Source organism: Ornithorhynchus anatinus, chromosome 10, assembly GCF_004115215.2.
Source record: "Ornithorhynchus anatinus isolate Pmale09 chromosome 10, mOrnAna1.pri.v4, whole genome shotgun sequence".
Classification (NCBI taxonomy): domain Eukaryota; kingdom Metazoa; phylum Chordata; class Mammalia; order Monotremata; family Ornithorhynchidae; genus Ornithorhynchus; species Ornithorhynchus anatinus.
The window spans coordinates 8,850,580-8,863,203 of NC_041737.1; the positions used below are offsets into that span (position 1 = coordinate 8,850,580).

Genomic DNA, 12,624 nt, shown 5'->3' on the forward strand with positions numbered 1-12,624 from the left:
TGCCCTTTCTACAGGTGAGGATGATGATGATGGCGGGGGTGGGGTTTAGCTCTCCTCCAGCTCCCTCCCCCCTCACTGTATATCAGCACAGCGGATGAACCCAGACTTCTTTACTGCACACAGCTAAGAGACGGAAAAATCTTACCCCAGCTAGAGGGAGAGCCTCGGGTAATAGGCCGAATGAAAAAGTCACCACCCCAGCAAAGCTGCTTCTTCCCACGGTAAATTCTTACCCACATCAGGATGGTTTTAATGTTCACAATTTTATTGCAGAGTATATGCTGGCAGCCTGGCGGTTATCCTTGGTTCCAGCGCAGAGAAGGCCCAGTACGCAGAGGACGGTGACTGGAGCAAGGGCGAGCGAAGGAAAGCAGCCACGTGGGGGGAAGGTTCGAGCTGCAGGCATCCGGGAGGAACCTGGAGAGAGGGGTCGGAAAAAAAGGCGCCACCAGGCCCCGGGAGCTTACAGGTCCGGGACTGTAGCCTCGGGATGGGCTTCTCAGGTCCTCTTCTCTTGCGGGACCTTTTTTATTTCCACTATTCTCTGAAAAGCAAAGAGTGAGATCTGCCCATCAGGTAATAATATTCATTCATTCAATAGTATTTATTGAGCGCTTACTATGTGCAGAACACTGTACTAAGCGCTTGGAATGCACAATAGTACCATTACTAATAACAACAGCTGCATGGCCTAGGGGATGGCACACAGGCTCGGGAGTCAGAAAGGCCCGGGTGTTTGATTAATTTACATTCATGTCCGTCTCCCCTTCCGGACTGTAAGCTCGGTGTGGGTAGGGAACGTGGCTACTCGTATATACTTATACTGTCCTCTCCCAAGAGCTTATTAACAGAGCTCTGCACACAGTAAGGGCTCGATAAATATGACTGACCGATTCGTTGGGCCTCGGTAACCTCACCTGTTAAATGGGGATAAAATACCTGTTCTCTCTCCCGTGTGGGACAGGGACCGTGGCAACCCTGGCGCATGCCATATGACAAACACTACCATCACTATTAGCGGAATTTGTTAAGGGCTTACCCTATGCCAGGCGCTGTACTAAACGCAGGGGCGCATACAAGCAAATGGGGTTGTATCCAGGGAATGTGTCTGTTTGTTGCTTTATTTTACTCTCTCAAACACTTAGTACAGTCCTTTGCACACAGGAAGTGCTCAATAAATATTACTGATTTATTGATTCCCAGTCTCCCTACATCTTAGGCTGGGTGTCCCGTGTGGGTCTGATCTGATTCTTTTGTGTCTAACCCAGCTGTAGAGGCGCCCAACACCCAGCAGCGGGGCCTGACTAGATAGAGCCCGGGCCCGGGAGTCAGAAGAACCTGGGTTCTAATCCCGACTCCGCCACTTGTCTGCTGCGTGACCGTGGGCGCGTCGTTTCACTTCTCTGAGCCTCAGTTCCTTCGGCTGTAAAATACGCAAAACGTAAGACTGCGATCCCAACATGAGGCGAGGACTGTGTCCGATCTGATTAGCTTGTATCTACCCTGATGCTCAGTACGGTGCCTGGCACGTAGTAGCCTCTTACCGAGCACCACGAGAAAAACCAGACGACACCAAAATAAAAAGGGGGCGGCTTTCAGAAGGGGGGAGAGCAGAGAGAGGGAAAGGATCGGTCGACCCTGCTCTTCAGGGGCAGCCCCGGGTGGGAGGTTCGGGGGGGGAGGAGGCGGAAGTTGGGGGACAAATCTGGGCCCACAAGAGATAAAGATCTGGCTGGGAGATAGGAAGGGGCCCTGCTCAGAGGTCAGAGCCTTTTCCAGGAAGGCTTCCCAAGAAGGTTTCTGCATCGGAGCATTGTAAACAGGCGGACTTCCCACCCCGACCCACACACCTGGCCGTCGTCCCCCACCCGGCGTCTCGGGGACCGCCAAGGTCCGGGGCCTCTCTCCCGGATGGACTTCGGTCTGCCCTGAGGGCGGGGAGAAGGACCCACCTTGAGAATGAGTTGAGCTTGCTTGGAGTCCAGGTTCAGACACCTCTGCCCCTTCCCCTTCTTCAGGGTGACGCTGTCAGGGGACACCGGAGCCCAAGGGGCGTCAGGCCGATTGCGGGCCCGCGCCCGATGCCCCCTCCCTCGCCGGTGCCCGCTCCCCGACGCCCTCCCCGCAGGCCGGCCCTTCCGGTCGGTCACTCACTCACATCACCTCCTTGCGGTCACAGGTGCTGGTCGGGAGGAAGACAGAGATGCTCTTGATCTGCATCGGGGTCACCGAGTTCACTCTGGGGCCGATACAGAGGCAGCGACTCCCTCGGAACCTGGGGACGACTGGAGGAAGGGGGGAGGACATCGTGGGTTGGGGGTGGGGGTCCGGCCGTCCCCCCCCAGGCTGGGTGAGGCTGTCCTGGGCCCGGGCCACCCAGTGGACGATGCCGTCAGGCCATCCGTCCACAGTCAGTGCTCCCGGCACCTCGATCTCTCCTATCTGGCCGCCAACCTCTCGCCCACGTCCCGCCTCTGGCCTGGAACGCCCTCCCTCCTCAGATCCGACAGACGACGACGACCCCACCTTCAAAGCCTCATGGAAAGCCCATCTCCTCCCAGAGGCCTTCCCTGACTAAGCCCTCCTTTCCTCTTCTCCCAGTCCCTTCTGCATCACCCTGACTCTCTCCCTTTATCCGTCCCCCACCCAGCCCCACGGCACTATGTCCGTATCCGTAATCTATTTATTTCTATTAATGTCTGTCTTCCCCTCTAGACTGTAAGCTCGCTGTGGGCAGGGAATGTGCCCGTTTGTTGTTATATTGTACTCTCCCCAGTGCTCAGTACGGTGCTCTGCACCCGATAAGTGCTCGATAAATACGACCGAATGAATGAATGAACGCTTCCTGCATGCAGAGCACTTTACTAAAATCACTTGGGAGAGGGAAACAGAGGGGTAGGGGTAGTTCCCTACTAACAAGCAGCTGATACTAACAGGGAAGGTGGGCATTAAAATAAATCACAGATGGGAGTAGCAACTGAAAATAAGGATATGGTCATAAGGGCAGTGGGACTGGGAGAAGAGTTTTAAAATAACAATAATAATAATACCTGTTGAGCACTTACTATGTGGCAAGCACTGTTCTAAGCACTGGGATAGATACAAGGTAATCAGGTTGTCCCACGTGGGGCTCACAGTCTTCACTGCTGTTATCTGTTGCCGACTTGTACATTCCAAGCGCTTAGTACAGTGCTCTGCCCATTGTAAGCGCTCAATAAATACTGTTGAATGAATGAATCCCCATTTGACAGGTGAAGTACCTGAGGTCCCGAGAAGTGAAGTGACTTGCCCAAGGTCACACAGCAGGCAAGTGGCGGAGTCGGCATTAGAACCCACGACCTCTGACCCCCCAGGTCCGGGCTCTGTCCACTACATCAGGCTGCTTCTCTCAAATTCTCTAAAATGCTCAGAGGGTCCGGACCCGAATGCCCCGGGGACGTAGGAGGAAGGGAGACTAGGGTGTGGAGACTAGGGTCGGGGAAGGCTTCCTGGAGGAGACGTGATCCTAGTCGGCTTGAAGAAGAGGAGAGGGGTGGCCCGGCCCTGCTCAGTCCCCACCCGGCCCGGCCAGGAAATAAAAACCGTACCTCAGCGGTCACTGGGCCCCGTCAGCCCGGAGGAGGTGAACCAGACTGGCCGGAGGGCCGGGGTGACCCGTGACGGCCGGACAGAGCCCGCTCTCCCTCCTCCAGCTCCCGCGTCCCTCACCCCAGCGTTCGGCCGTGGTGGCCCGACCGTAGTCAAAGGTTCCCCCCAGCCCTCCTACCGGGGCTGGGCGGGCAACCCGGGCAGGGACTCCGGTAGCCCCCCCAGACCACCTCCCCCAGGCCCTCGGGGGAAGGGTGGGGGGCAGGAAATGGGGGAGAGGAGAGGGAAAGGGGAAAACAGTACCTGGCATCAGTGTGGCGAGCAGAACCAGGGCCACGAGGAGGTTAGACGCCTTCCCCGCCATGCTTGGGGGTGGCCGGGGCTGTAGCCGCTGCCGTCTTACCTCAGGGGATTCAAGGATGATGAATAAAGACGGAAGACGTCCCCCTTTACTTATAGGTTTCCCTGTCCTCGCTCACCCTGCCACCTCACAGGACCGGGAATTCCCTTTGATTAATTCCTTTGGTTATGCGCCAAAAGGATACTAAAGCAAATGCACCCATTTTCTCTCCCTCCGTCTCCCTTTCTGGACCCGGAGCAGGATACCGCAAGGCCTGGGACCGAAACCCGTCGGTCGACCCGTCGTGAAATCGGGACGTCTGCCCCTCTAGACCGTGAGCTCGTCGTGGGCAGGGTATGTTATATTGTTCTGTTGTACTCTCCCAACCGCCCAGTATGGTGCTCAACACACAGTAAGCGCTCAATAAATGCGACCGAGTGACCGACGTGAACATTTGACGGTCAGCCCGTCGCAGACTGGAATGCCCGGGGAGAAAGGCGGTGATGTTTCTCTGGGGCATCTTGGGGGTGTCTTTTGGGGACGGCGAGGGTGAACGAACGACCGGGAGAACCCGGAACTCAGAGCCAGGATCCCACCCAGGGTGACCGGCCACTGGATCGAGCTAGGAGTTTTTCGCTCCCAGGGCTGGACGAGGCCCCCGGCCAAGCTGTCTGGATAATTGGGAAGCCACACTACTTTCGTTTTCCTCGAAGCATAGCCTGTTCCTGTTCCTCCAGCCCAGTGGAATCCTGGATTGCTCCTCTTTTCAAGGCGTGGGAGCCTTCGTCTCTGGATCTTCCCCCTCTTCTGGGAAAAGACCGGCCGGCAAACAAAGCTGGAGAGGAGGAGGGCGGGCTTGGGGCTGGGCACGATTCGCTCTCTAAGCCCATCTGGCCGGCAACTTGCTCGAGGAGGACCAGGAGGCAGGGTGACCCTTGCTGGACTTGTGTGGCGCAAACTGGATCTCTAGATGGAATAGAACGGCTCTATCTCTCATTTCCCAGATCCTCCAGGCGGGGAGCTGGGAATGAGGGTCTCGCTCTCAGCAGTCGGGGGGGGTGACACCCCCGCTCTCCCGCCCTCCTTGGCCGGACTGTTGGCTTTCGGAGAGGCCGAGAGGACGCTCCATCTCTCAGGCCAGGGGACCGTCCCTCCCTTCTGGGAGGGAGCAGGGTGGAGTGCAGGAGCGTCACCCTAGCGACCGCTCCCCCGCGCCCACCACCCTAGAGAGAAGCAGTGTGGCCCGATGGATAGAGCACGGGCCGGAGACTCAGAAGGTCCTGGGTTCCGATCCCTGCTCCGCCACTTGTCTGCCGTGTGACTTTGGGCTCGTCACTTCACTTCTCTGTACCTCGGTTACCTCCTCTATAAAATGGGGATGGAGAGGGTGAGCCCCATGAGAGACAGGGATTGTGTCCAACCCGATCTGCTTGTATCCACCCCAGCACTTAGTAGAGTGCCTGGCACATAGTAAGCTCTTAACAAATACCATTATTATTATTGTTATTATTATTAGAGAGGCCTGAAGCCCACGTGGCTAGCGTGGCCAGAACCTGGGCTTGGCGGACACCTGCGTCTCCCTCTGGGCTCTGACCCTGCTCCTCTGTCCGACTGACGTCTCTGACTCTGCTGCTTCCCAGGGTCCGGATTATGCCTCTTATCAATCAGCCAATCACCCGTATCCCCTAGCACCCGCTGTGTGCAGAGCACTGTACTAAGCCAGTCGGTCAGTCGACGTCAATCGTATTCACTGAGCAGTTACTGTGTGCAGAGCCCTGTGCACAGGCACAGACACATTCCCTTCCCAAAAGGAGCTTACAGTCTACGGTATTAAATAATAATGATGACATCTGTTAAGCACTTACTATGTGCCAAGCACTGTTCTAAGCGCTGAGGTAGATACAAGGTCATCAGGGTGATCCATATAGGGCTCATGGGTTTCATCCCCATTTGACAGATGAGGGAAATGAGGCCTAGAGGAAGTGAAGTGACTTGCCCAAGGTCACGCAGCTGACAAGTAGCAGAAGCAGGATCAGAAACCACGACCTCTGACTCCCAAGCCCGGGCTCTTTCCACTAAGTCTAGTAAGCGCTTGGGAGAGTACGACAGAGTCGGTAGACGCACTCCCTGCCGCCGAGAAGCTTACGGTCTCTTGAAACCCATTCCTTCATTCGTTTATTCCCTCCATGATATTTATTGAGTGCTCACTCTGCGCAGAGCACCGTACTGAGCGTTTGGGAGAGTGAGCTCTGTTGGTTAGAGATGTTGTCTTGTTTTTGTTTTCTTCTGTTTTCCTTTGCCGTCTGTCTCCCCCGTTTAGACTGTGAGCCCGTCACTGGGCAGGGATGGTCTCTATCTGTCGCCGAACTGTACATTCCAAGCGCTTAGTACAGCGCTCTGCACACAGTAAGCGCTCAATAAATACTACTGAATGAATGAATGAAATGAGTGAATAACACCAAGACAGTGGATTGGCTCCCCGTGTGGGTTAATCTTGAGAAGCAGCGTAGCACCCAGCAGACAAGGGTCAGAGGAGGGATTAGAATCCGGGTCCCCGGCTACAGAGGCTGTATTCTTTCCACTAAGCCATGCTGCTTCCCAGAAATAGTAGTGAAAGTAGAGAAGAAGTAGGAGGAGGAGGAGGAGAAAAAGAAGGTGGAGGGAGAGGAGGAGGAGGAGCGAGAGAAAAAAAGAAGGGAGAGAGGGAGGAAGAGGACAAGAAGAAGAGGAAAGAAGCGGGAGGAGGAGAAGGAAGAAGGAGGAGGAGGAGGAGAAGCCGTAATCGAACCAACGGTATTTATTTATTCATTCATTCATTCAATCGTATTTAATGAGCGCTTACTGTCTGCAGAGCACCGTCCTAAGCGCTTGGAAAGTACAGTCCAGCAATAAAGAGAGACGGTCCCTGCCCACGACGGGCTCTCCGTCCAGAGGGAGGGAGACAGACATCAAACACTGCTCTGCACACAGTAAATGCTCGATGAATACGACTGAGTGAAAACCAGTAGACAGGCATCAATATAAATAAATAGAATCATAGATACATACGCGAGTGCCGTGGGGCGGTGCTGAGGTAGCTGGAAGCTGATCAGGTTGGACCGAATCCCTGTCCCACGTGGGGCTCACAGAATCGATCCCCTTTTTACGGTTGAGGGACCAGACACAGAGAAGTGAAGTGACTTGCACAAGGTCACACGACAGACAAGTGGCGGAGCCAGGACTAGAACGCATGGCCTCTGCCTCCCAAGCCCGGGCTCTTTCCACTGAGCGACGCTGTTCAATCCGCAGTGCCTCAGGACACCGTCACCCCGACACGTCAGTCCGCACAACCTCACCGCGACGTCCTTCGGTTGGCACCACCTCACCGCAACGTTCACCGCGACGCTGATGTCGCCCCCAGATCACCCCAAAAAGGTTGATTCCTGGACTGAAAGGTCCGAGGGAGTTCCCTTTTGGGATGAGGCTTTCTCCTAAATGATAAATGCATTTTGCCATTTCTTTCCCTACAGATTCACTTGGCTATAGAGTGACCCCCCCCCATCCCACCTCACCCACCACTGTGTGACCTTGTAAAACCCACTCACCTATATCATCCTAAGTGATGATAATTAATTTGGCTGGACATCGAGCCTGAAGAGGCTGGTCCTGTTGGGAAGCTGTTTTGTGTCTTCACGTGGACGTGTTTTCCTCAGTCTAATAACTTTTGATAAGATCCAGCGGTGTGCAAGTGAGAGCCTCGTACGTTTTCCTGCTGCTTTCTGCTTGGCCCCGACCTTCAGAAGCCAACTCTGAAGCCAGGATTCTCGGTCAGTCGCATTTATCGAGCGCTCACTGTCTGCAGAGAACTGTACCAAGCACCTGGAAGAGTACGATACAACAGTAACCGACACATTCCCTGCCAGCAACGAGCTTCCGGTCCAAAGGGGCAGACAGACATCGGTATAAATAAATAAATGACAGATAGGGACATAAGTGGGGTAGGGCCGGGAGGGGGGATGAATAAAGGGAGCGAGGCAGGGCGACGCAGGAGGGAGAGGGAGAAGAGGAGAGGAGGGCGCAGTCAGGGAAGGCTTCTCGGAGGAGATGGGCTTTCAGTAAGGTTTTGAAGGTGAAGGAGAGTCATTGTCTGTTGGATTTTCCCGGAGAGGGCAACTCCCAAAGTCGCAGACGGGGCCTGACCGTTAGAAATCAAACAGACCGTCTCCTCTTTCCCCACCCTCCTTGGACCTGGAGAGCCGCTTGACTCTTTGATGGCTTTTAGGCAGAAAAAAACCGGATTGGAGGTCAGGACCATTTTGTAGCGCATAGAGCGCGGGCCTGGACATCAGAAGGTCATGGGTTCTAATCCCCGATCCGCCGCTTGTCTGCTGGGTGACCTTGGGCAAGTCATTTCACTTTTCTGGGCCTCAGTTCCCTCATCTGTCAAATGGAGATTGAGACGGTGAGCCCCACATGGGACAGGGACTGTGTCCAACTCAATTTGCTTGTAGGCACCCCAGTGCTTAGAACAGTGCCTGGCACATAGTAAGCACTTAACGAATACCACAGTTATTATTATTATTAATCGGTAAAAACAAAACAAGAATCCTCATATGGAATAGCAATTTTCACGGGCTCTGGTTTTTTTCAACAAATACCATAAAAATAAGAACAAAACAGATTATTAATAATAATAATAATAATAATGATGGTATTTGTTAAGCGCTTACTATGTGCCAAGCGCTGTTTTAAGTGCCGGGGCAGATACGAGGTCATCAGGTTGTCCCACGTGGGGCTCACAGTCCTAATCCCCATTTGACAGATAAGGTCACCGAGGCACAGAGAACTTAAGTGACTTGCCCAAAGCCACCCAGCAGACAAGTGGCAGAGCCGGAATTAGAACCCACGTCCTCTTGCCACTAAGCCACGTTGATAGGGGGAAGAAAACAGTCAATGCCGCTTTCTCTGTCAGTTTGCCTGGTACCTCCTCCTCACCATTCTTCTTTCCAGAACATTTTCTCCCACTCGTGAGCATTTCCGAGGGAAGCGGCACGGTCTGGCGGAAAGAGCACGGGCCTGGAGGTCAGAAGCCCCGGATTCCGATCCCAGCCCTGACATTGACCTGCTGTGTGACCTTGGGTCAGTCTCTTAACTTCTCTGTCCCTCAGTTCCCTCATCCGCAAAATGGGGCTTCGTTACCTGTTCTCCCTCCTGCTTATTCCGCGAGCACCACGTTTAATCATCCCACTGTATTTATTGAGCGCTTACTGTGTGCACAGCCCCGTACTAAGCACTTGGAAGAGTGCAAAATAACAACGGACACATTCCCTGCACACGGCGCGCTTCCAGTCTGGACGGCCTGGTAATCCCGGATCTATCCCAGTGCTCAGTTCAGTGTTTTGGTGTCGAGGAAGAGCACTTAGCAACTGCCACAAGTATTATGATTATTATTATTTCCTCCAGAAGCAGCTGCTGTTCCGCAAGCCCGCGGGCTCCAGAGAAATGAATTAGCCGGGGTCTTTCCGCCAACAAACGGGGCTCTGTGCTTGACCTTCAGAGAGCGGCTCCGTCGAGGCCGAGTGGGTCTCTCAACGGACAAAGGGCCTATTCTGGAAGGACCCGGGTCGGGTGGATGCGCTTCTTGAAAACAACGGCTACGGGAAGTCCGTCGGGATGGACCAGAAGAGCCGAGACGGTGGAGGGGCGAGTTTGAAAAATCGGTTCCCCGTTGGGCCGCCCACGGGCCGAGGGTCTCCGGGCGGGTGGGGCGAGTGGGGACAGGTGTGACCGACCTTGTCTTCTGGATGTCCTGGAGAGGGAAAGAGAGAAAAGCGCTGGAGAGAAGGTCCTGTCCGGGAGAGAGAGACGTCCCAGACTGGGAGAGACACAGGAGCGATGTCCGTCTTGGACCACTGGAGGTAAACGTTCTCGACCCCTCCGGTTGGGGAGGCGGCCACAGCCTGTTTCTGGGCTAGCTTTGCCCCCGAAATCATTTCCTTGGGTTCCGGAGAGCGGAGGCCATTGATAATAGTAACAGTAATTTGTCAAGCACTTAGTAGGTGGCAAACAGTGAGGTCTAGTGGCTAGAACTCTGGCCTGGGAGTCAGAAGGACCTGGGTTCTGATCCCAGCTTTAGCCATTTGTCTGTTGTGTGACCTTGGGCAAATCACTAAATTTCCCTCTGCCTCAGTTACCTCATCTGTAAAATGGGGAGTAAGACTGTGAGCCCCACGAGGGATAAGGACTGTGTCCAACCTGATTAGCTTGTATCTACACCAGCGCTTAGTACAGTGCCTGGCACAAAGTACGTGCTTAAAAAATACCACTGTGATTATCATTATTATTAATAGATACCCTTCTAAGTGCTGGGGTACGTACGAGATATTCAGGCCAGGCACAGTCCCTGTGCCAGATACAGTTCACAGTCTAAGTAGGAAGGAGAACAGTTATTAAATCTCCATTTTACAGATGAGGATACAGAGGCCCAGAGACATTAAGTGCCTTGCCCGAGGTCACACAACAGACAAGTGGCGGAGGTGGGATTAGAACCCAGGTCCTGTGACTACCAGGCCCGGGGTCTTTCCACTAGACCACGCGGCACCTCACACTGAAACTTTAGAAAAGAGGAATGAATGGGCAGGAGTCCATTCCGACTATCTGTTGAGTGCCTGAAGTGTGCAGAGCACCGTGCTTAAGAGCTCTGAAGAGGACGCTAGGAATGGAAGAGGCCTTCCTTGACTAAGCCCTCCTTTCCTCTTCTCATCTTCTTCTGCGTCACCCTGACTTGCTCCCTTTATTCCCCCCCCCCCCCCCCCAGGGCCCTCCCAGGCCCACAGCACTTTATGTTCATATCTGTCATTTATTTATTTCTATTAATGTCTGGAATCAGGCCTGGTCTGGTCTGGTCTCCCCCTCTGGACTGCAAGTTCTTTGCAGACTGGGGATTCGTCTGTTTACTGTTGAATCTTACTCTCCCAAGTGCTCCGTACAGTGCTCTGCACCCAGTCGTCGCTCGATAGTTACAACTGACTGACAAATGGAAGACGTTGGATTCGTTAGCCAGGGGCAGAAGTGGGACTTGGGGGTGCATTCCCAAGTGTGGCCGGTCTGAAAGGGAAAGGAGGAGATCCGCTGGTTTCTCTTTGGGTAGAAAGTTGCTGAAAAGCAGATGTTGCCGACTGCCGTCTCCCCTTCCCCCTCCGGGGGCCTTTCCGGGAATCAGTCATTGACTACATGGTGAATTTCTGCTCTGGCTTTCCCTTCCCCTCCGTCGCACTGGGAGTTCCTTCTTTGAAAGACAAGGGAACAGAACGGAATTTCCCCGCGTATTTATAGAAGCCCACCATCCTGCTCCCCATATCACACCTAGTCATTTCAGGGCTCCTCTTCTCTGTCTTCTTCCTCACGTGAGGATGCCGTTCTGTGCCTCTGTTTGACCTTTGAAAGAGCAGGAAAAGCACGAGCCCTCCCTCCCTGGCCCGTTCCCAACCTCGCGCGGACGGATAACGCTGTGACCTCTGGGATATGCCGTTCGAATCCTTAAGGTGACTATCCTCCAGGCCTTTCTCCTTATAATAGGGATGGTATTAAGCGCTTACCGGGTGCTAAGCACTGGGCTAAGGTACCAGATACAAGGTAATCGATTCAGATCCAGTCACCGCTCCACGTGGAGCTCACGGCCTAAGCGGGAGGGAGGACAGCTATCGAATCCCCATTTTACAGCTGAGGAGACTGAGGCACGGAGAGGGGAAGTGACTCGCCCACGGTCGTGTCTGCTTGGGGCGAGGGGTGTTGGAGAAGTTTGGTGTTGGAGAGGTTTGGTTTCAAACTTCTCCCAGTGTGTTCTGTTCCTCTGTGAGCGAATCTCTCCAACAGCCTGGGCAGCCAGGCTTGGGGGAGCAGAGGGGATATTTCTACAGCCATTTCTCCTCTAGGAAGCCTTCTCCTTAGTAGTAGGAATAATAATAATAATAATAATAAATGTGGTATTTGTTAAGCACTTACAATGTGCCAGGCACTGTACTAAGTACTGGGGTAGATCCAAGCTAATAAGGTGGGCACACCCCATGTCCCACAGGAGGCTCACTTAGTTCCCTTTCTACAGATGAGGGAGCTGAGGGTCAGAGAGGTGAAGTGACTTGCTCAAGGTCACACAGCAGACAAGCAGAGGATCCGGGATTAGAACCCAAGTCCTTCTACTCTCGGACCCGTGCTCTAGCCATTAGGTCACGCTGCCTCTCTAGCCTTCCCTCATTATCCTCATCTTATTATTTTCCCTTCCTCCATCTTATTTTCCCTTCCTCCGGCATCACCTATGGCCTTGAATCCGTACCCTCTACGTCCTAAAATACCGACTCCGCCCCCCACCCCCACAATCCTTACCAGCCCATCCATCGATCGATCAAATTTATTGAACGTTTCCTGCGTGCAGACCACTTGCACGTCTACTGAGTACTAGGCAACAGAGTTGATAGACACATCCCCTGCCCATAACAGTCTTATAGACTAGAGGGGGAGACAGACATTAATAGAGATAAATAATTATTATTATCCTATCAAGGCAGGAGAGGATAAATGCTTGGATTTACGAAAGGAGGGGTGAATAAAGGGCGCAGATCTAAATGCGGGGCTGATGCAGAAAGGAGTGAGAGAAGAGGCAATGAGGGTTTAGTCGGGGAAGGCCTCGTGGAGGAGACGGGCTTTTAATAAAGATTTGA

At 53.7% G+C, this 12,624-nt stretch overlaps 1 protein-coding gene across 1 annotated transcript; it reads right to left on the bottom strand.

Moving 5' to 3' along the window:
- Positions 1-244: 244 nt before the first annotated feature.
- On the bottom strand, positions 245-3,997 carry LOC103170562 (C-X-C motif chemokine 11). Its single transcript, XM_007669179.3, has 4 exons — positions 3,892-3,997; positions 2,159-2,285; positions 1,953-2,025; positions 245-544 (listed from the first exon to the last, which is right to left on the bottom strand). The coding sequence occupies exons 1-4, from the start codon at positions 3,950-3,952 to the stop codon at positions 500-502; spliced, it is 306 nt and encodes a 101-aa protein (XP_007667369.1). The 5' UTR covers positions 3,953-3,997; the 3' UTR covers positions 245-499.
- Between the last annotated feature and the right edge of the window lie 8,627 nt (positions 3,998-12,624).

Excerpts from the sequence above, each read along its gene's own strand:
- LOC103170562 (XM_007669179.3), bottom strand. The coding sequence starts at position 3,952 with ATGGCGGGGAAGGCGTCTAACCTCCTCGTGGCCCTGGTTCTGCTCGCC. Across the intron at positions 2,026-2,158 it reads TGTGACCGCAAGGAGGTGAT|CGTCACCCTGAAGAAGGGGA; the intron begins GTGAGTGAGTGA and ends GTCCCCTGACAG. Across the intron at positions 545-1,952 it reads AAGCTCAACTCATTCTCAAG|AGAATAGTGGAAATAAAAAA; the intron begins GTGGGTCCTTCT and ends TTTGCTTTTCAG.